This window comes from Trachypithecus francoisi, unplaced genomic scaffold, assembly GCF_009764315.1.
Source record: "Trachypithecus francoisi isolate TF-2019V2 unplaced genomic scaffold, Tfra_2.0 Lachesis_group12, whole genome shotgun sequence".
Classification (NCBI taxonomy): domain Eukaryota; kingdom Metazoa; phylum Chordata; class Mammalia; order Primates; family Cercopithecidae; genus Trachypithecus; species Trachypithecus francoisi.
This window is the reverse complement of record NW_022681457.1, coordinates 78,306,603-78,326,505: the sequence shown is the minus strand read 5'-3', so window position 1 is coordinate 78,326,505 and position 19,903 is coordinate 78,306,603. Positions and strand designations below refer to the sequence as shown.

The 19,903-nt window shown below is 50.2% G+C and overlaps 2 protein-coding genes across 20 annotated transcripts in view; one reads left to right on the top strand and one right to left on the bottom strand.

The window, feature by feature from the left end:
- The window catches only part of MAST2 (microtubule associated serine/threonine kinase 2), a 262,907-nt gene extending 251,776 nt beyond the window's left edge, over window positions 1-11,131 (top strand). For 13 of the 16 annotated variants that reach the window (XM_033226568.1, XM_033226567.1, XM_033226566.1 and 10 more), the window contains 14 exons: window positions 493-631; window positions 2,795-2,927; window positions 3,846-4,011; window positions 4,522-4,623; window positions 4,890-5,012; window positions 5,189-5,298; window positions 5,655-5,809; window positions 6,054-6,337; window positions 6,437-6,631; window positions 7,221-7,447; window positions 7,639-7,761; window positions 8,810-8,946; window positions 9,079-9,272; window positions 9,555-11,131. In XM_033226568.1, coding sequence (XP_033082459.1) covers window positions 493-631; window positions 2,795-2,927; window positions 3,846-4,011; window positions 4,522-4,623; window positions 4,890-5,012; window positions 5,189-5,298; window positions 5,655-5,809; window positions 6,054-6,337; window positions 6,437-6,631; window positions 7,221-7,447; window positions 7,639-7,761; window positions 8,810-8,946; window positions 9,079-9,272; window positions 9,555-11,074 — 3,608 coding nt within the window. In that variant the 3' untranslated portion in view covers window positions 11,075-11,131. The remainder of the gene's footprint in view (window positions 1-492; window positions 632-2,794; window positions 2,928-3,845; window positions 4,012-4,521; window positions 4,624-4,889; window positions 5,013-5,188; window positions 5,299-5,654; window positions 5,810-6,053; window positions 6,338-6,436; window positions 6,632-7,220; window positions 7,448-7,638; window positions 7,762-8,809; window positions 8,947-9,078; window positions 9,273-9,554) is intronic. The other 3 variants (XM_033226564.1, XM_033226569.1, XM_033226580.1) reach the window with 2 other exon arrangements.
- Window positions 11,132-15,139: 4,008 nt separating this feature from the next.
- PIK3R3 (phosphoinositide-3-kinase regulatory subunit 3) overlaps window positions 15,140-19,903 on the bottom strand; it is a 142,822-nt gene continuing 138,058 nt past the window's right edge. For all 4 annotated transcript variants that reach the window (XM_033226583.1, XM_033226582.1, XM_033226581.1 and 1 more), the window contains one exon: window positions 15,140-18,884. In XM_033226583.1, coding sequence (XP_033082474.1) covers window positions 18,686-18,884 — 199 coding nt within the window. In that variant the 3' untranslated portion in view covers window positions 15,140-18,685. The remainder of the gene's footprint in view (window positions 18,885-19,903) is intronic.

Sequence of the window (19,903 nt, the reverse complement as noted above, 5' to 3'; positions counted from 1 at the left end):
TGTGGTGGCGCACGTCTGTGATCCCAGCTACTGGGGAGGCTGAGGCAGGAGAATTGCTTGAACCTGGGAGGCGGAGGTTGCAGTGAGCTGAGATCACACCACTGCACTCTAGCCTGGGCGACAGAGCAAGACTCTGCCTCAAAAAAATAAATAAATAAAAATAACCATCAGATCTCATGAGACTTATTCACTATCACGAGAATAGCATGGGAAAGACCCACTCCCATGATTCAGTTATCTCCCTCCAGGTCCCTTCCCACAACATGGGAATTATGGGAGCTGCAATTCAAGATGAGCTCTGGGTGGGGACACAGCCAAACCATATCACCGTGTCTCCCACCCATGCCAGCAGCAAAGGAGCTAGAATCAGAGTCTCCAGCACCAGGATATTCCATGAAGCTGTCTCCTCTGGGACCTCAGAAACTGCCAGATGGGAGCTGGCTAGAGCAGGGAACTGGATCCTTTCCTCATAGTAGCCTGGGCTTGTTGCAGGGGGAGACTGTGCCACTCTGCTGAAGAATATTGGGGCCCTGCCTGTGGACATGGTGCGTCTATACTTTGCGGAAACTGTGCTGGCCCTGGAGTACTTACACAACTATGGCATCGTGCACCGTGACCTCAAGCCTGACAAGTATGTCCACAATCTGTGTCCCTTGTCCAGGGTCTCCCTCTTGGGTCTCTAGATAAAATGTTGGCAAGCACAGTAGCTCTAAGTCTATCCAGATGGCTACTGGGAAAACATGCTCCTGTGTGTGTCCATCTAGGCCTAGTTCTCTAGCCCCCCGAGCACCCCAGATGCAGATCATTGCCTCAAGGTCTGGCTGGAATATTATAAGGCTTCGGTGACATGAAAGAGTCATTGAGAGGCCAGGCGCAGTGGCTCACACCTGTAATCCCAGCACTTTGGGAGGCTGAGGCAGGTGAATCACGAAGTCAGGAGATCAGGACCATCCTGGCTAACATGGTAAAACCCCGTCTCTACGAAAAATACAAAAAAAAAATTAGCCAGGCGTGGTGGCAGGTGCCTGTAGTCCCAGCTACTGGGGAGGCTGAGGCCAGAGAGTGGCATGAACCCGGGAGGTGGAGCTTGCAGTGAGCCGAGATCACACCTCTACACTCCAGCCTGGGTGACAGAGTGAGACTCCGTCTCCAAAAAAAAAAAAAGAATCATTAAGGAACCCACTGAAGAAACCAAGCAAGAACAAAAGAATAAGCACATCTAGTAGATGGTTAAACACGTTTACTGACATTTACTGACATCTACTCTGTGCCAAGCACTATATTCTGGGTTTTAAATATAGTCCCTGGCATGTAGAACTTAAGTCTACAGTGGGAGACAGAAATATATATATATGAGCTTCTTCTCAGAGGGTATTAGTCAAGTGGAAAAAGGAAGACCTGCTTTCTAAAGCCAGAGAGCAGAATGTGCAGAGGCACACAGGTGCGAGAAAACAGCACTTGTTCAGGAACTACAAATAGTACAATGTGGTGACAGCTTAGATGGTGAGAGAGTAGTAACAGAAAAGGCTGGAGAGAGAGGCAGGAACTAGTTCATCAAAGGCCCTTTTGTCACATTTGGGTTTTATTTTAAAGGGGCCTAGAGAGTCTTGGAAGGATCTGCTAACCAAGGATATGATAGAGTGGCATGCCCAGATTGTGATTTAGGTTTAGAAAGCTCGCTCTGCCGATGAAAAGAGACACTGAGACCAAAGCCAGCAATGCCTGCAGCAGAGCAGAGGGTCAGGGTAGAAAGAAGAGGGCAGGCTGGGGTGGGGCAGGAAGGGAAGCAAGGGAACAGAAGAGGCTGGGATGTGTTCCAGATTTCCAGCTTGGAACTGGGGCAGGGTGATAAGCCTCTGTGGGAGAAAGTGGCTTTGACGTAAGACAGACCTGAATTCAAATGGCCACTCTTCTGCTTATGAAGTCTGAGTTTGAGTCTATTAATTAAAATTTCCCTGACCCTCACATACCTCCTTTCTAAAATAGGGAATAGTGACACCTACCTTTGATGTGTTACTCTAGAAAACCTTTCAGGGGCCAGAATATTTTTAAAGCACTTAGCACAGAGCTCAATAGATAACCGAAATTATAGTTTTTCACTGAGGGGGAGAACCAGTTGGGAGGCACGACTTTGTTTTAGACAGATTGAGTTTGTGGTGCCTGTAAGACATATGGGCAGTTGGGTGGGCCTGGAGCTCAAAAAGGAAGTCACAGCCAGAGGTACTATTTGGGGAATCATTAGAATAAAAGGGTGGCAGGGTAAAGCCTTCAGCACAAAATGAGTGACTCGGGCAGAATATATAAAGGGATCTTAGTTCTAGTTTCTCCCAACTAACCCTCCTCCCAAGACCAGCCATGGACATGGAATAAAATTATGTGCCCCCTGCCCCTCTCCCTGAAACAGAAGTATTATGGGCCACTCAGATCGGGAGAGGGGACTAGGAATGGCTCCAGCAGCTGCCTTAGGATGAGGCTGATCTCAGCTCTGTAGAAGAAACTCTGTTGTTCAACTGAATGACTCCTGCCCCCAATATAGAATACAGTTAGGGCCGTGAACAGAAATGGAGCTGTGGGAATGGGCAAAAGGCAGGTTCGTTGCTTGTGCAGAATGCAGCACTCACACAGCCAGAGTGATTTACATGTCCACACCTGCCTGTCCCCCTGCTGAAGCTACCCAGCTGATGTCTCACAGTACCCCCATGGAAGCCTGAGTGGGGAAATTGGGCATATACTAAAATCAGTACTCTCAGAAAACCAGGAATAACTTCATAATTTTATTTCTCCGGTCTCCCAGCCTCCTAATTACATCAATGGGGCACATCAAGCTCACGGACTTTGGACTGTCCAAAATTGGTCTCATGAGTCTGACAACGAACTTATATGAGGGACACATTGAAAAGGATGCCCGGGAATTCCTGGATAAGCAGGTAAGGAAGGATAGTTGATACATTGGAGGTTAGATTCTAGGCCCTTGTCCTGGCGCAGTGGCTCATGCCCATAATTCCAACCCTTTGGGAGACTGAGGCAGGAGGATCGCTTGAGGCCAGGAGTTCAAGACCAGCCTGGGCAACATAGTGAGATCCCATCTCTACATTTGTATACACATACATAGATTCCAGGCCCTTGAATAAGGCCTTGGGGCCATATGCCTACCTTGTAGCTAGATGTTAAGATTGGGAACCCCCATCTTTTCTACCTTTGGGTTCCAGAGAAGCATTGAGATAGGTAGCACATTTGGAAAACAGGATGAGCCATGAGAATCATATGGATGTAAAATCCAAAGTCATCTTCCTCCTCAGGGTTTGGAGAAAATAGGTCATGTAACTGTTAGCACAGAGTTTCATATGAAGTCAGTCCCGAATCTCCCAACCTGAGTCAAGCACAAGGCTCTCCTGGAGCCTGAGGTTCTTGGAACACAGGTTTGAATTTCCACTGGGCTGTGGCCCAGTGTCCTGAAAGGCAGCCTCTGGATGTTCCCTGGTTTGACATTTCAGGTTGTGACTGTTCACCAGTCCCTGTAGTAGTTACGTAACTGGTAGGGTCTATTCTGTTAGAGGCTGGAGTGCAGAGGCCAATTGTGGGATCAGATGCCACAGGTGGGTGTTGAGGGCTTAAGGGATGGTAGTTCTGGGCTAGAATGAGACAGTTTTGTTAATTAGGAAATACCTACTGACAGTTCCGACTCTTGTTCCCTGGGGCTTCTATTAATCTTGTTCATTAGCTAAGGTGGGCTGAGTCTTCATTCAGAGAGTCTTCTGTTCGAGGTGGGAGCATCCCGCGTCTCCCACTGTCATGCCAGTGAGCAGCCTCAGGAGGCTGAGCCAGCCTGGCTTTTCTGTGCCCAGGTATGCGGGACCCCAGAATACATTGCGCCTGAGGTGATCCTGCGCCAGGGCTATGGGAAGCCGGTGGACTGGTGGGCCATGGGCATTATCCTGTATGAGTTCCTGGTGGGCTGCGTCCCTTTTTTTGGAGACACTCCGGAGGAGCTCTTTGGGCAAGTGATCAGTGGTAGGTACCATCCCGCTGGCCCAGTGGGGATACAGTCTGGATTCACAACTATGATGTGTGCAGGCAGCTCATGGGGCCTGTGAGCTCTTGTTCTGAACTCACCATGTGTTTGTGATGTCTGCTGCTTTGGGGGTGGGTGTCTCTGTGTTTCTGCATGTACATACATGTGCACACTATGTCCCCTAGGGCCTCACGTGTCTCCCATATATACCTGGGTGTTCCTGTCTGTGTATGTGCACATCCCATAAGTGTGAGGGGTATGTCTGTGTATGTTTTGTGGAGTATAAAAGCAGAGTGAGCTAGAGCTTTGCAGTGTCCGCCATGGATCAAAGATCAAGCCATGGTCTAGGAACCTAAAAGAATTAAAGACTGGGGTCCCAGGCAAGGCATTCAGGGACTCCGGGCTGGGTCCTTTTTGACTCCTTTCCTTACATTGTCCTGGGACCCTCTTCTACATCTCTCCACTCTACCCACAATTTCTCCTCTCCCTCTCACCCCTGATGACTTCAGATGAGATTGTGTGGCCTGAGGGTGATGATGCACTGCCCCCAGACGCCCAGGACCTCACCTCCAAACTGCTCCACCAGAACCCTCTGGAGAGACTGGGCACAGGTAGGGCAGGCCCCGCTAACTTTTCTCACTACTTAGAAAAAGGGCGAGGGAGGCTGAGTGCATGTACCCTGGAGGTTCAGGCTTCCGTTACGGGCAGCCCCTCTGGATCTTGAAACTCTGCCCTGCTCCCTGTAGGCAGGGAAGGGAAGATGCTTGAGTTGACCCCCTGAGTATAGCTTCTCAAGGTCTGGCTTCTTACTAGGTTTGCTAACCTGGACTCCATGCGGCCCATCCTTCCCCCTTGCCCATGCCCTCCCTTTCCACAGGCAGTGCCTATGAGGTGAAGCAGCACCCATTCTTTACTGGTCTGGACTGGACAGGACTTCTCCGCCAGAAGGCTGAATTTATTCCTCAGTTGGAGTCAGAGGATGATACTAGCTATTTTGACAGTAAGGCCACCAGTGGGTGGAGTGGAGTATGGGTCCTACCTGTTTGCCTAGAAACACCTGTGCACACTGAACTTGGCATTGGGAGCAACTTCTCAGGGCTCTGCTGAAATCTGATGGGGTCACAAGGAGGCCACCAGCAGGGCTCTGAAGGAAAGTGTCCTTTATGTCTGGCCCAGCCCGCTCAGAGCGATACCACCACATGGACTCGGAGGATGAGGAAGAAGTGAGTGAGGATGGCTGCCTTGAGATCCGCCAGTTCTCTTCCTGCTCTCCAAGGTTCAGCAAGGTGTGACTGAGGAGGCCCAGGATGGGCAGAACAGGCTGGAGGATCAGAAGAAGAGGGCCTGTCAAAGGGCACACCTGGGGCAGGCTCAGGGAGTGGGGGTTGGGGCCACCTCTAGAGAAAGAGGAGCTGAGGGCTGGGGCTACATACAGCTATATATAGGTGCTTCTAGAACCACTATAGTCCCTGACATGAGATGCCAGGTCAGATCCATGGAATAACCGCTTCCCCAAATATTCAGGGGTGTGTGGAGGAGGGAAGGAGCCGACTGGTTCAAATTCCTAGGTTTCCTATGCTTTATGCCACTTGGGAGATACGGCTGCCAGAGACCATCCCCAGCGCATCCCCTGTGCCCACAGGTGTACAGCAGCATGGAGCGGCTCTCACTGCTCGAGGAGCGCCGGACACCACCCCCCACCAAGCGCAGCCTGAGTGAGGAGAAGGAGGACCGCTCAGATGGCCTGGCAGGGCTCAAAGGCCGAGACCGGAGCTGGGTGATTGGCTCCCCTGAGATGTGAGCACCCCAGAGTTCAGCCAGGGTGGGCGACACAGATATCCCTGCATTGTCACAGATCATGGGAGAGATTCCGATGCCGCGGAGGAGTGCAGGTGGCAGTGAGGGGGCATTCACAAGGGTGACTCCTAGAGGAATGTCTGCGGAGGAAAATTCTGTTACTATAACCCTTGTGTGCCCCTGAGACCTGGCAGGAGGAGGGGAACCACCTGGGCCATCTCACCCCAGGCCTTGTGTCTCATAGATTACGGAAGCGGCTGTCGGTGTCTGAGTCGTCCCACACAGAGAGTGACTCAAGCCCTCCCATGACAGTGCGACACCGCTGCTCAGGCCTCCTGGATGCGCCTCGGTTCCCCGAGGGCCCTGAGGAGGCCAGCAGCGCCCTCAGGAGGCAACCGCAGGAGGGGATATGGGTCCTGACTCCCCCCTCTGGAGAGGGGACCTCTGGGCCTGTTGCTGAACGCTCAGGGGAGCAGCGGCCAAAGCTGGATGAGGAAGCTGTTGGCCGGAGCAGTGGTTCCAGTCCAGGTATGGCCCAGTGGGCGGCCAAAGGACCTAAGCTGGAGGATACTGCAGGGCGAGGAGGCTCAGCAGCATCACGGTCTCACTGCTCCCTTGGGCCTACAGCTATGGAGACCACAGGCCGTGGGACCCCGCAGCTGGCTGAGGGAGCCACAGCCAAGGCCATCAGTGACCTGGCTGTGCGTAGGGCCCGCCACCGGCTGCTCTCTGGGGACTCTACAGAGAAGCGCACCACTCGCCCTGTCAACAAAGTGATCAAGTCCGCCTCAGCCACAGCCCTCTCACTCCTCATTCCTTCGGGTGAGGCCCCTGGGGAGCTGGGATAAAACTCACAGGAAGGGCCTTAGAATCTCTAGGCCTTGGCAAGGTTCTGCACATGGCAGGTGTATGTGTGTTAAGCAGGGATCTGAGAGACTGTGGTCTCTGAAGGTGTGCATTGGTGTCTGGGGTTGTGTATACATGTGCCAGAAGGCAGGACAGCACCATATCACAAGTGCAGGCTTTGGGGCAGAGAGCTCACACTCAAATCCTGGCTCCATCACTAACAGGCTCTTGACCTTGAGCAAGTTGCTTAACTCCTCTAAGCCTCAAGTTTCTCATCCAAAAATGTGGATATAATAGTAGCCAGCTCATCGGTTAATTGTGACATTTAAATATGTATGACAAGCTTACATAGTCCCTGATACACACATAAATGCTAGCTGCCATTTCTCACCACCACCGTCTCTTGGGGTCTGGACACAGGAGAGGGCTTCACAGGTCAGGGGCTGTGGAGAAAATGGACCTGGGCTCAGGCTCTGTGACTAGAGTTGTGCTGAAATCAACAGACTGGACCGTGGGCCAGACCAAGGCCCTCTGACCCACTAAGTCCTGGCTTCTCCTTCTCTAGAACACCACACCTGCTCCCCGCTGGCCAGCCCCATGTCCCCACATTCTCAGTCGTCCAACCCATCATCCCGGGACTCTTCTCCAAGCAGGGACTTCTTACCAGCCCTTGGCAGCGTGAGGCCTCCCATCATCATCCACCGAGCTGGCAAGAAGTATGGCTTCACCCTGCGGGCCATTCGCGTCTACATGGGTGACTCGGATGTCTACACTGTGCACCACATGGTGTGGGTATGTCTGACCATCCAGACCTGCTGTCTCCCAGCTTCATTATCCTTCCGGCTTCCCCTTTGTGGAGCCCATCTGTCCCTGCTCGGGGGTCAAAGGGTGGTGGTGAAGGGGCTCACAGCTTAATGTGCAGAACCAAGCCCCATGCTTGGTGTTCAGGCTCCAGTCTCAGTACTGTTCTCTTCCTGGGGCAGCACGTGGAGGACGGAGGTCCGGCCAGCGAGGCAGGGCTTCGTCAAGGCGACCTCATCACCCATGTCAATGGGGAACCTGTGCATGGGCTGGTGCACACGGAGGTGGTGGAGCTGATCCTGAAGGTTAGTGCAGGGTGTGCTGCCCACATGGTCCCTGAATGACCTCGGCCTGTGAGTCTGTGATGGCAGTTAGGGGAGTGGGTGAGTTGGGTGCACACACATCGACACCGAGTATGGATGTAGGTACACACAGCCCGGGCGCGGTGGCTCCTGCCTGTGATCCCAGCACTTTGGGAGGCTGAGGCAGGTGGATCACTTGAGACCAGAAGTTCGAGACCAGCCTGGCCAACGTGATGAAACCCTGCCTATACTAAAAATACCAAACAAACAAAAAAAAAATTGGCTGGGCATGGTAGCTCACACCTGTAATCCCAGCACTTTGGGAGGCTGAGGCGGGTAGATAACCTGTGGTCAGGAGTTTGAGACCAGCCTGCCCAACATGGCAAAACTCTATCTCTACTAAAAAATACAAAAATTAGCCAAGTGTGGCGGTAGGCACTTGTCATCCCAGCTACTCGGGAGGCTGAGGCAGAATCGCTTGAACCCAGGAGGCAGAGGTTGCATTGTGCTGAGATCGCACCACTGCACTCCAGCTTGGGAGACACGGTGAGCTCTTCAAAAAAAAAAATTAGCCGAGTGTGGTGGCACATGCCTGTAATCCCAGCTGCTTAGGAGGCTGAGGCAGGAGAAGTGCTTGAAGGTTGCAGTGAGCTGAGATTGCACCACTGCACTCCAGTCTGGGTGACAGAGTGAGACTCTGTCTTAAAAAAAAAAAAAAAAAAAAAAAAGATGTAAGTACACACAGAACTTGAATGTGGCACAACAGAGTTTTCTCCACAAGGCGGCGCCCTCCCTGACTAAGGCCCAGGGATCCTTCTGAGCTGTGGGTAGGGCTGCAGAATGGGACGGGTTAGCCTGTTCTCTACCTTCTTACCCCAGACTACTCTGGGGCTCCAATGGGAGACATTTCCTCATCTGTGAAGACAGAATAATACAGGCCCGTGGTTCAGATGTGTTGGTGCAGGGGCAAAAGCTGATGCTGTGGTATAGCCATGCCAGGAGGGAAGGATATGGCTCCAGCTTAGCCTAGGCCTCATGCTCTGCTCCCCAGAGTGGAAACAAGGTGGCCATTTCAACAACTCCCCTGGAGAACACATCCATTAAAGTGGGGCCAGCGCGGAAGGGCAGCTACAAGGCCAAGATGGCCCGAAGGAGCAAGAGGGGCCGCGGCAAGGATGGGCAAGAAAGGTGAGCCAGGCGCAGTCCAGAGGGTTTTCTCTGAGTCACATGAGTGCTGGTACGTGCCAGGTGCCTTGGCCCTGGGCCCAGGGTGTGCTGTGCTCTCTGCATCGACTCAGCCTTTGACCCTTATCCCCGCAGCAGAAAAAGGAGCTCCCTGTTCCGCAAGATCACTAAGCAAGTATCCCTGCTCCACACCAGCCGCAGCCTTTCTTCCCTTAACCGCTCCTTGTCATCAGGGGAGAGTGGGCCAGGCTCTCCCACACACAGCCACAGCCTTTCCCCCCGATCTCCCACTCAAGGCTACCGGGTGACCCCCGATGCTGTGCATTCAGGTATGAAGGGCTCCCTGACAGAACTGTCAGAGACAACCCCTGGGAAATAGGAGAGTTCCTAGACCCTATGTGCTTGTCACAGACCCACTCTGAATCTCTCATTCAGCCGCCCCCTGGAAGATCCTGTGGTCTTGGGGAGGAATTAATTGATGGGGAAGGGGGTAGCTTGGTTTCTGGGACATAACAGGGCTAAGCCCTGTCTTGCCCTTTAGTCACTTCTAACAGCTAACACTGCTCTGCTTTTGTCTGTCTGTCTGTCTGTCTGTCTGTCTCTGTACAAAGTGGGAGGGAATTCATCACAGAGCAGCTCCCCCAGCTCTAGCGTGCCCAGTTCCCCAGCCGGCTCTGGGCACACACGGCCCAGCTCCCTCCACGGTCTGGCACCCAAGCTCCAACGCCAGTACCGCTCTCCACGGCGCAAGTCAGCAGGCAGCATCCCACTGTCACCACTGGCCCACACCCCTTCTCCCCCACCCCCAGCAGCTTCACCTCAGCGGTCCCCATCACCCCTGTCTGGCCATGTAGCCCAGGCCTTTCCCACAAAGCTTCACTTGTCACCTCCCCTGGGCAGACAACTCTCGCGGCCCAAGAGCGCGGAGCCACCCCGTTCACCACTACTCAAGAGGGTGCAGTCAGCTGAGAAACTGGCAGCAGCACTTGCCGCTTCTGAGAAGAAGCTAGCCACTTCTCGCAAGCACAGCCTTGACCTGCCTCACTCTGAGCTAAAGAAGGAACTACCGCCCAGGGAAGTGAGCCCTCTGGAGGTAGTTGGAGCCAGGGGTGTGCTGTCTGGCAAGGGGGCCCTGCCAGGGAAGGGGGTGCTGCAGCCTGCTCCCTCAAGGGCCCTAGGCACCCTCCGGCAGGACCGAGCTGAACGACGGGAGTCACTGCAGAAGCAAGAAGCCATTCGTGAGGTGGACTCCTCAGAGGACGACACCGAGGAGGGGCCTGAGAACAGCCAGGGTGCGCAGGAGCTGAGCCTGGCACCTCACCCAGAAGTGAGCCAGAGTGTGGCCCCCAAAGGAGCAGGAGAGAGTGGGGAAGAGGAAATTTTCCCGTCCAGAGACCCTAGGAGCCCGGGCCCAGTGGTCCCAAGCCTATTGACAGGGATCACACTGGGGCCTCCCAGAATGGAAAGTCCCAGTGGTCCCCACAGGAGGCTCGGGAGCCCACAAGCCGTTGAGGAGGCTGCCAGCTCCTCCTCACCAGGCCCCAACCTGGGTAGGTCTGGAGCCACAGACTGCATCCCTTCTGAAGGTTGCTGGAAGGCTCAGCACCTCCACACCCAGGCACTAGCAGCACTTTCTCCCAGCACTTCAGGACTCACGCCCACCAGCAGTTGCTCTCCTCCCAGTTCCACCTCTGGGAAGCTGGGCATGTGGTCCTGGAAATTCCATATTGAGGGCCCAGACAGGGCATCCCCAAGCAGAAAGGCAACCATGGCAGGTGGGCTAGTCAACCTCCAGGATTTGGAAACCACAACTCCAGCCCACCCTAAGAACCTGTCTCCCAGGGAGCAGGGGAAGACACAGCCACCCAGTGCCCATCCACCTTGTGAGGATCCCAGCCAGGGCTGGCTGTGGGAGTCTGAGTGTGTACAAGCAGTGAAAGAGGATCCAGCCCTGAGCATCACCCAAGTGCCTGATGCCTCAGGTGACAGAAGGCAGGACGTTCCATGCCAAGGCTGCCCCCTCACCCAGGAGTCTGAGTCCAGCCTCCTCTGGAGGGGCCAAGAACCAGGGGACCATCAAAAGCATCGGGATTTGGCATTGGTTCCAGATGAGCTTTTAAAGCAAACGTAGCAGTTGTTTGCCATGTCTTGCACTCAGACCCGTGTAATATATACTCCTGGAAACCACCGTTATGTCTTTAGCCTGCTTGTTTTCCTTTGGTCAGCCCACATGTAACTTGGTCCTGTGTTGCTGCTGGGAATACAACAGTTTCCACTATCAGGGGAGGACCACCTAACCCAGCTTGACTTCCCAAAGGCTGTGATATTTGAGCTCAAACATGAAGAACAGATGACACATAGTAGTTTGCTGGGTGTGGCAAGGGTGGAGGCTGGTTTAAGAAAGGCTGTCCAGGCAACCTTTAGCACATACAGTATACCTGGTATATTCAAGGAACCAAAGATAATTCAAAGTAGAAATGAGTCTGGCAAGTGAGGCAAGGGCCATGTCTAATGGTCTTCCAGGAGATGACTTTGTGAAGGTGATGGGGAACCAGAAAATACCATGTAGCAACTAAAAGTCCTTCTTTATAGATAAGGGCACTCAGGCTTTGATGCCCATGGTAATACAGCTTGGGTAGAACTGGGGTTAGAACCTAGGTTTCCCTTGGACTCCAGAACTCACATGTGTCTCCTAACTTGGATTGCCTAAGCCAGGAAATGAGGGGAAGAAGTGAGAGGAGGCAGTTTAACTTTGGGTGTGTTTGAGATAGAAGATAGAACAGCCAGAAGAGTCATAAAGTCCACGGGAGGAAAGAGTTTTTAAAATGGACGGAGAAGTTACTTGATAAATGCCGAGGTGAGAGTGAGATGAAAACAAAGCCGCCGGTCATATTTAATAAGAAGCCCTTCATGACTGTAGCCAGTGAGCTCTTCCTGGGCTGTTGCAGGTAGAGGCCTCAGCACTGCAGGTGGATGGACATTGTCTGTGCAGCCCTCATTGAGTAGAACTTCATTTGATGGGTAGTGTGGGAGGAAGGGGTAGGAAATAAGTGGGACCAGAGCCAGGGGAGTCAGGAGGTGGCATCACAGGGCAGGCAGTGGGGCTTGGCAGAGTACCAAGGCTTTGTCTCCATAGTGATGGAAGACTTGAGAAACTGTCTTGCACTGGTTGCACTGATCGTCTCACAATCCAGTGCCTAGGTCTGAAGAAGTGTTAGGAGGCCTGGAGATGAAAATGTCTGGGCCATTGCCTGGGAAGGTGGTGGCCACCAGAGGGCGCACTGTATCCACAGTGGCAGAGCCCATTTGTGCAGCTATTTGGCCCCTCAGCCTTCTAGTCCTCTCTTCGCTTCTTCGTTCATTCACAGCAGTCTCTGGGCTCATGTACTGGGGCCTGGGCAGACAGGTTACAGGTTGTGAGCTGGAGGATGGCAGGGGCATGGCTGAGGGAGCAAGTGCCCCATGCATGTAGGGATCTGGTCAGGAGCACCACACCACAGGTGTAAAGGATGTTGGGAACTGCCCTCCTAGAGGGTTGGAAATGGGGATGGGAGGAGGAAGCACAGAGATGCTAAACATCCTATACCACATCGGGCAATTGCCCCAAGTGTCAGTAGTGTTCCCTTTGAGAAACTGGTGGGGGTAGTGAAGAGTTCCTGAAAGGTAACTTCGGGGAAGTGGTATTATCTTTTGTTTTAGGAAGATCACTCTGGCTGCAGTATAGAGAGGCTGGAGTGGGGTGAGGGTACCACAGAGGATGAGGTAGTGCGGTGTGAACTAGAACAGCAACAGTGAGGAGGTAAGGAAGGAAAGGGTAGGAAGCTGGACATCTAGATTTGGGAGCCATCAGGCAGTAGAAGGCAATGAAAGCCACAAGAGATGAGGACTGTCCAGGGAACATACGCAGGATGAGGAAGAAGTCCTGAGATACTGGCACTAGCTGAGGGGGTAGAGCCAGTGAAAAGAAGTTGAAGGTGGGGAATGAGATCCCGAATCGGAGAAGCCAGACCATCTAATTTTGTAATTCACCCTAAGATCAATGGAGACTTAGTTATTGTTTGCCACAGGTTCAGATTTGTATTTTGAAAAGATGCCTGGTTGCTATCATCAGAATGGGTTTGAGGGGGACAAGCATGGAAGAAGGGGGGCCTTCCAGGATGAAGGGTGCAGATGGTAGTGAAGCAGTGAAGTTAGAAGTGCTATTTTGATTGATACTTGGTGAAGGACTTTAGATATGAAGCAGAGGGCTATCAGGGATGATGACTGACTACATTTCTGACTTATATAACCAGATGAATTGTATTTCCATTTACCGAAATAAGAAACAAGGAAGAGAACCAGGGCTAAGTAGTTCAGTGCTGCATTCTATGCGCTAAATATGAAGTAGCTTCCAATAGAGGTCTGGGCAAGTGAAATAAACAGATGTAATTGGCCTAGAGATGGTGGGTGGATTCATGACTGTGGATAAAACTGCCAGGTAAAATGGCGTTAAGTGAGAACTGAAGGAATCCAGGAGATGTAAAAGAACAATCAGATGTCAGAAGAATATTTAATGAGTTGTAATAAGAGTCCATGAAGGAGCTTTCCATAGAGAGGATAGTTAACAGTGATGGTTATTGAAGGCATCAAGAAAAGCAGTTTCAAACAGTGGTGGAACCAGTACTGAAATACTTGAGATGAGGAAATAAGGATATTTAAGACAGCTCTTTCCAAAGGCTTGGCTTTCAAGAGGAGAAAAGAAATAAAGATGTATGGGATGATTGAGTAGGGACTGGGGGAGTAGAATGAGAACCAACCAACCAACCATGTTTAAATATCAATGGAGATGATCCAGTTGAAGTAGAGAAAGAATTGATCTTAATCTTGGGAGATTCCTAAGGTGGAAGAAAATAGATTCCAAAATACATGTGGAGGGCTGGCTTTAGCTGGAGGCAACTATTGTAATTTAACAGGTGGGAGGGAGAATAGTTATATAGATATAGATAAGGTTGTAGATTTGGTGGTAGGAAGGTAAGGGAATTCATAGCCAATCATACTTTTTCTGCCAGGTAAACAAGTTTTTTTTTGTTTTTTTGAGATGGAGTCTCGCCCTGTTGCCCAGGCTGGAGTACAATGGTGCGGCCTTGGCCCACTGTAACCCCTGCATCCGGGGTTCAGGCAATTCTTATATCTCAGCCTCCTGAGTAGCTGGGATTACAGGTGCATGCTACCACGCCCAGCTAATTTTTGTACTTGAGACAGGGTTTCACCATGTTGGCCAGGCTGTTCTCGAACTCCTGACCTCAGGTGATCCGCCCGCCTAGGCCTCCCAAAGTGCGGGGATTACAGGTGTGAGCCACCACACCCAGCCCCAAGTAAACAAGTTTGAAGTGTCGGTGAGACACCCACCCAGGAGCCCAGTGGAAACATCCAGCCAGCAGGTAGGGTTCAGAAGAAAAAACTGGGAAGGAGATAGAAATCTGAGCATCCTAAACACAGAAGTATGAACAACTCTGGGATCAGGAGAAATCCATAGTTCCCAGCAGTGGTCTTGGGATGCTGTGTAGCTAAAGTGTAGTGGGGAGAAAAGACATAGACAAGGTCACTTAGAACAGGCTGTTTCCTGCCCAATCTGACTTATTTGTAATTGACTACACATGGGTGGGGCCTGAGACATGGATGAGCGCTGCAATATCCTATGCAACAAGAGGTCATCGCATGTTTGCTCATTACATTCCCAGAATACAGGAAGCTCAACAGTGTGCCTTGGCAGGAGATGACAAGGGCCTAGGGCAACAAGAGGATAGACTATATATAAAGCTGGGTCCATTTCCCCCTCCCGCAGAGTAGAATGTGGAAACACTTTTCATTCTGGGTAGAAATATGAGAACCAATAAACAGCTTATTAGTCAGGAGTGGGCAGTGAGGTGTGGAGGAAATGGCATTCAGTTTTAATTTTCTGAGTCAATATCTGAGACTCCCTGTGTCTGTGTTCAGTGGACAGGACTCTGGCATCATGCCTAGTTGGAGTGGATGTCCTCCCCTAGGAAGAAGAGAGCCTTTGGTTGCCCCAGTTCAGCCCAAGTACTAGTCTTTTGGCGCTTACTGGAGAGAAGGTTTGGAAGTTTCAAGGGCTGTTCAACACCTGAGTGCTTTTCTCTCTTGACCCCCACTCTGCCCCCAGCCCACCCCTTCATAGCATGAAGACAAAAAATTAACTTTATTGCAATGTATTTATTGCATTACTGGAGCAAGTTGGCCAGACTGTCCCCTCTTGGGGAAGGTATAAAACAAAAAGACCAATAAGTAACTCCTCTCGCCTTTCCCCCTACCCTCCCCCACAATTGCACAGCAATGTCTGAACACATCTGGTGACAAGAACAATTTGCAAAGTGGTCTAGGAACTACATATGAACTGTCCCATCACAAGACATACAGTTGGCTTTCTTGGGAGTCAGATATTTTTACGTAAAAACTACATGAATTTTTTTTGGACTACATCGAAGACAACAGAATAGATTTTTCACAAGTAACAGGGCACCAAAGTCACATGCTGGAATTTATAAGGAAACGAGGTTGTTTGCCACAAGTGGCTGGAGCTAAAGCAGGGTTGAGCAATTGGGCACAGAGGGCCCAAGCAGGCCCCCTATCTGGACCCTCTGGTTTCTGAGGCCACTGAAGCCTCACAGAGGCCTACTCTGGGTTCTTAACTAGCAGCAGAGACCACCTTAGAAAACAGGAATTGCCCAGGTGCAGTTCTCAGTTTCAGAGAATACACGGGGCTGATTCCTTGCAGCAAAGAGAGGAGACCTGTGGAAGACACCACATTGGCTCTCAAAGCTTCTTCACAGCACATGAGGCCTAAAGTAAGTGGAGGTCCCATCAAGGCTTGGAGAGGGAGTGAAAGTGTTGAGAGGTCCTCATTCTTGGCCAGATCAGTGGTAAGGACACAGGCAGCCTATCCAGGCCTGAATCATGGCATGGCATCTATGGCCAGGTGGAGATAGCACTGTTCTGTGATGAAAGCTTCACCTGGAAACGATGGGCCTAGTACCTGTGTCCAGCCAGCCCCAAGCTGCTTTCATGTCAGTAGCTGGGTTCTCTAGCCAGGGGTATAATGAGCCCCTCTGATCTTGGTCTCTCTTTGCCCTCTGCCTCATTGAAACTGCAGTTAAGATGCCAAGACAGATAGTCCCAGGGTCCAGATCATGGGACAGGAAACAGCACTAGATTCTCATGAAAGAGGCCAAGATCTCCTCTCAAGTCATGGGCGTAAAGACGCACCTTGCTACCCTATCCCCCTCTACACACCAGGCTCAGTGGGTAGTAGACTGGTCACTATGCCATTTCCACTGGCTCAGGGTCAAGCAAGTCATGTGGCAACTGGTCAGAAAAGATACTGTCAAACCTCTCAAATGACCCCTGGGTCTTAGATCCCACAAAACAATGAATTCAAGAACAAAAAACAAAAGAAAAAAATGAAGGAATGTAGGACTGGAAAAAAAGCAGCCATTCTCCATAAGCCAGCCCAAGTGTATAAAGATGGTACTTGGTCTCTCCCTGCACACCCTCAGTGTCTGCCCAAAAAGGAGCAGACACATTGAATACTACAGGCATGCATCTGTATTTCCATTTTGGTTTAAAAGACACTCAGAACACACTGAAATGTTAGTACCAGACGGGAGGGATTCCTTGCACGTAATCTTGAGCATCCACCTGCTTTAGCAGGTTCAACACCAGGTGCAAAGCCATGCAAGTGTGCCCAGCAGGAATTAGCTTGGTATTATTCAGTAAAACTTTCAGTAAGATTTCAATCCACAGTTTGGGGAAGGGATGTGCTGGCTATTAGTTAAATGACTTTAGAGGGGGGTTCATTTGTCTCTGTCTCACCCAATCCTGAAACTGCAATGTAACCAAGAAAAAGCCAAAGATAAGCACTTCCCTTCCTATCCTCATCGCTAGTAACTGGAAGTTTCTCCAAATTTATAAATCTATGTCTACAGCATGGTCCATATTTTAGACGCTGTCATGGAAATAAGTGCTCAGGTAAAGTTATATTTTTCTTTCACCCTCAAAACTAGAGCTTTCCTAGCTGTAACCTTATAAATCAAGAGGCAGGTACTGGCTTCTCTAGCTCAGCCAGGATGCCTGACTGCACAGCTTTGGGTTCAAACAGCTGACTCACTCTGAGCCTGTTATGGTTCCGGGATTGGCTCAGAGGCAGCTGGACTCTATTTGTCAAATGAGTGTTGACTGATTGATGGGTGTGGGGCATTATGGGGGCAGGAATAATGCCTGCCCCCACTCCATTTGCCTAGCTTCACTCAGCTGGAAGGCTTAAGCCACATGGAGCAGAAGATTCCTGGCCTAAAATCAAGGCCACTGGAGCATGAGGGCAGACTGCACATAGCCTTAATGGCAGGATCACAGAAAAAGGCAAAGAAAAAAGCTTCCAGATGGCTTCTACTAACCGTCTAAACACTAAGCCATCTTCTCTCCTTGCAAAAGCTTCAGAAACCACTGTATGGAAGCACATGTGTAATGTGGTATGACTCTCACCCGGACCACAGCGCCCCTGGGTCTGTGATTTACTGAGGCCCCTGACCACAATCTGACTCCCCTCCTTAGCAACCTATAGCTCCCAAAACCCCATCCAGCAAAGGAGGGGGAGATGAAGGGAAATTAAATCATGTTTACCATTTCTGCAGGGCCTTTAAACTTGGGGAAGCACATATAATAATGTTGTTCTATATTGTTATTTGGTATATCAAGCCATCTAAAAGCACTGGATTGCACCTTTTCTTGACTCATACAAACAAGTTACAAAGATTTCAAACAATAGATCATTCTTTAGGCTAAGGAAACACCACACAAGCACCAACTTCATTTTATGATTCAAAACTCACCATCCCCACAAAAAGAACGCTATTCCTCATCTCAGAGAAACAGGCAGGACAGAAGGGGTTACACTGACCAATTTTAGTGTTTGCTAAAACTCACAATTTCTAGTCTTTTCATGTTCAAGTTTTGGTACAGAAGTATACATTCATCTATGAGTGATACGTTTTTCCATCAAACATTGGTCTGGCAACAAACATTGTTTTGTTGGCTTCTGAACATAATACTTCTTTAGAGGGAGGGGCTGATGAGATGCTGAAGCCTAAATTATGTTGGTAAGAAATAAAGTACCTTCAGTTGAAGGTTTTTTTTTTATCATCTTGGCTTAGATTGTTTAAATGAAATCCCAAGCCTCCCCATTTTCCTTTGGTTGTCTTTTTCATCAAATCCCATTCTATCACAAAACCAAAACAGCCTTCTTCGTGGGGGAAGAGAGACTGCCAAAGCAAAACAGAACTCCCAGCAGAGCCGTGCCCCTGCTGCACTCTCAAGAGTTAAAGATTTAAAAAAGACATGGCCTCTTCAGAGGCTTCCAAATACAACCCCACCCACTACAACCATCAAGCCTAATATTCTGTTGAGGGTGCCTGGCTAAACAAAACAAAAACCCCAGTGAAACAGACTTTCAAAAAAACATCTGCTTCCAGCTTAGTATGTCAGTGCAGCGGCATGGCTGAGTCCTAGAGAACCTCAGGCCTCTAATGCCTCCATCCCGGCCGGCTGCTGCTCGGCCTCTCCACTTCACATTCACAGAATCACTTCTTGTGCAAAACAAGCAGTCTATGTAGAAAGAATGCCCTCATCGTAGTCTAATAAAAACTGTAGAAAAAAATGCCAGAGAACCACCTCTCTTCCCACTTCCTCTTTATCTGCACAGCGAGGGCATCTGTGCATGAACAGGGTAGGCAAGCCTGACATTGAGGGAGTCGTTGTGCTGAACCAAGGATGTCTGCTGGTAATGGAGCACTAGCTCCTTCAGAGAGCTGTACAGGTTGTAGGGCTCTGCAAAGCCATAGCCCCGAGCAGTGCTGTAGATCACACAGTGCTTCACTTCCCCATCAGCCCTGCAATGACACACCACAGAAGAAATGGTAAGGTAAGTAACGATAAATAAAGGGACGCTAAATGGCCAGAAGTCTGAGAGCAACTGGTACACAGATAAGTGTTTTTTTTAACCAGGCAAAGCTTGTAAAATTGCATCCCCATTCCCTACAGACTTGGCCACAGATACAGGCGTTAAAACAACCATAAATGTAAATGTTTCCTTTCCTTTTTTTTTTTTTAGACAGGGTCTCGCTCTATCACCAAGGCTAGGGTACAGTGGCTTGATCACAGCTCACTGTAGTCTCAAACTCCTGGGCTCAAGTGATCCTCCCACCACAGCTTCCCAAGTAGCCAGGACTACAGGTGTGAGCCACATGCCCAGCTACTTTTTTATTTTTAGTAGACATGGGGTCTTGCTATGTTGCCCAGGCAGGTCGTGAACTCCTGGGCTCAAGGAATCCTCCTGCCTTAGCCTACTAAAATCCTGGGATTACAGGTATGAGCCGCTGCACCCAGCCAAGGGTAGTTTTTGATTAATCTGTTTATGTAAGGACTCCAACCAAGTCCTGAACCTACAGGCTGCCACCCAATAACCTGAGTGAGAGTGAGCAACTGGGCTTCCTGCCTGCCTTATCATTCTTAGAAGACCCAAAGTCTTACAAGAACCATCCTCACCTATATTTCCACTCAGATAACTTGAATAGCCCAAGTCAAGGAGAAATGAAATGTTGCAAGTAGTTCTATCTTTGGATAACAGTAATCCAATGGACTTTTCAACTCCCCCATTTTCCAACCATAAGACATCCCATTCATCTTTTTGAGCTCCATCTCAGATGCCTTTTCCACAAAACCTCCCAATCCGCTCTTTCTCCACTAGAATTAACCCTTCCATATGTGCACAGCCTACTAATGATACTTATTTCACAGTGGTTCTATTCATCTTGGATATTTGGTGAAATGAAAAAAGCCTGGTGCAATAGAAAAATGTGGGTTTTGAAACCATGTAAACTTGGATTCAAACTCTGACTCCATGACAGAA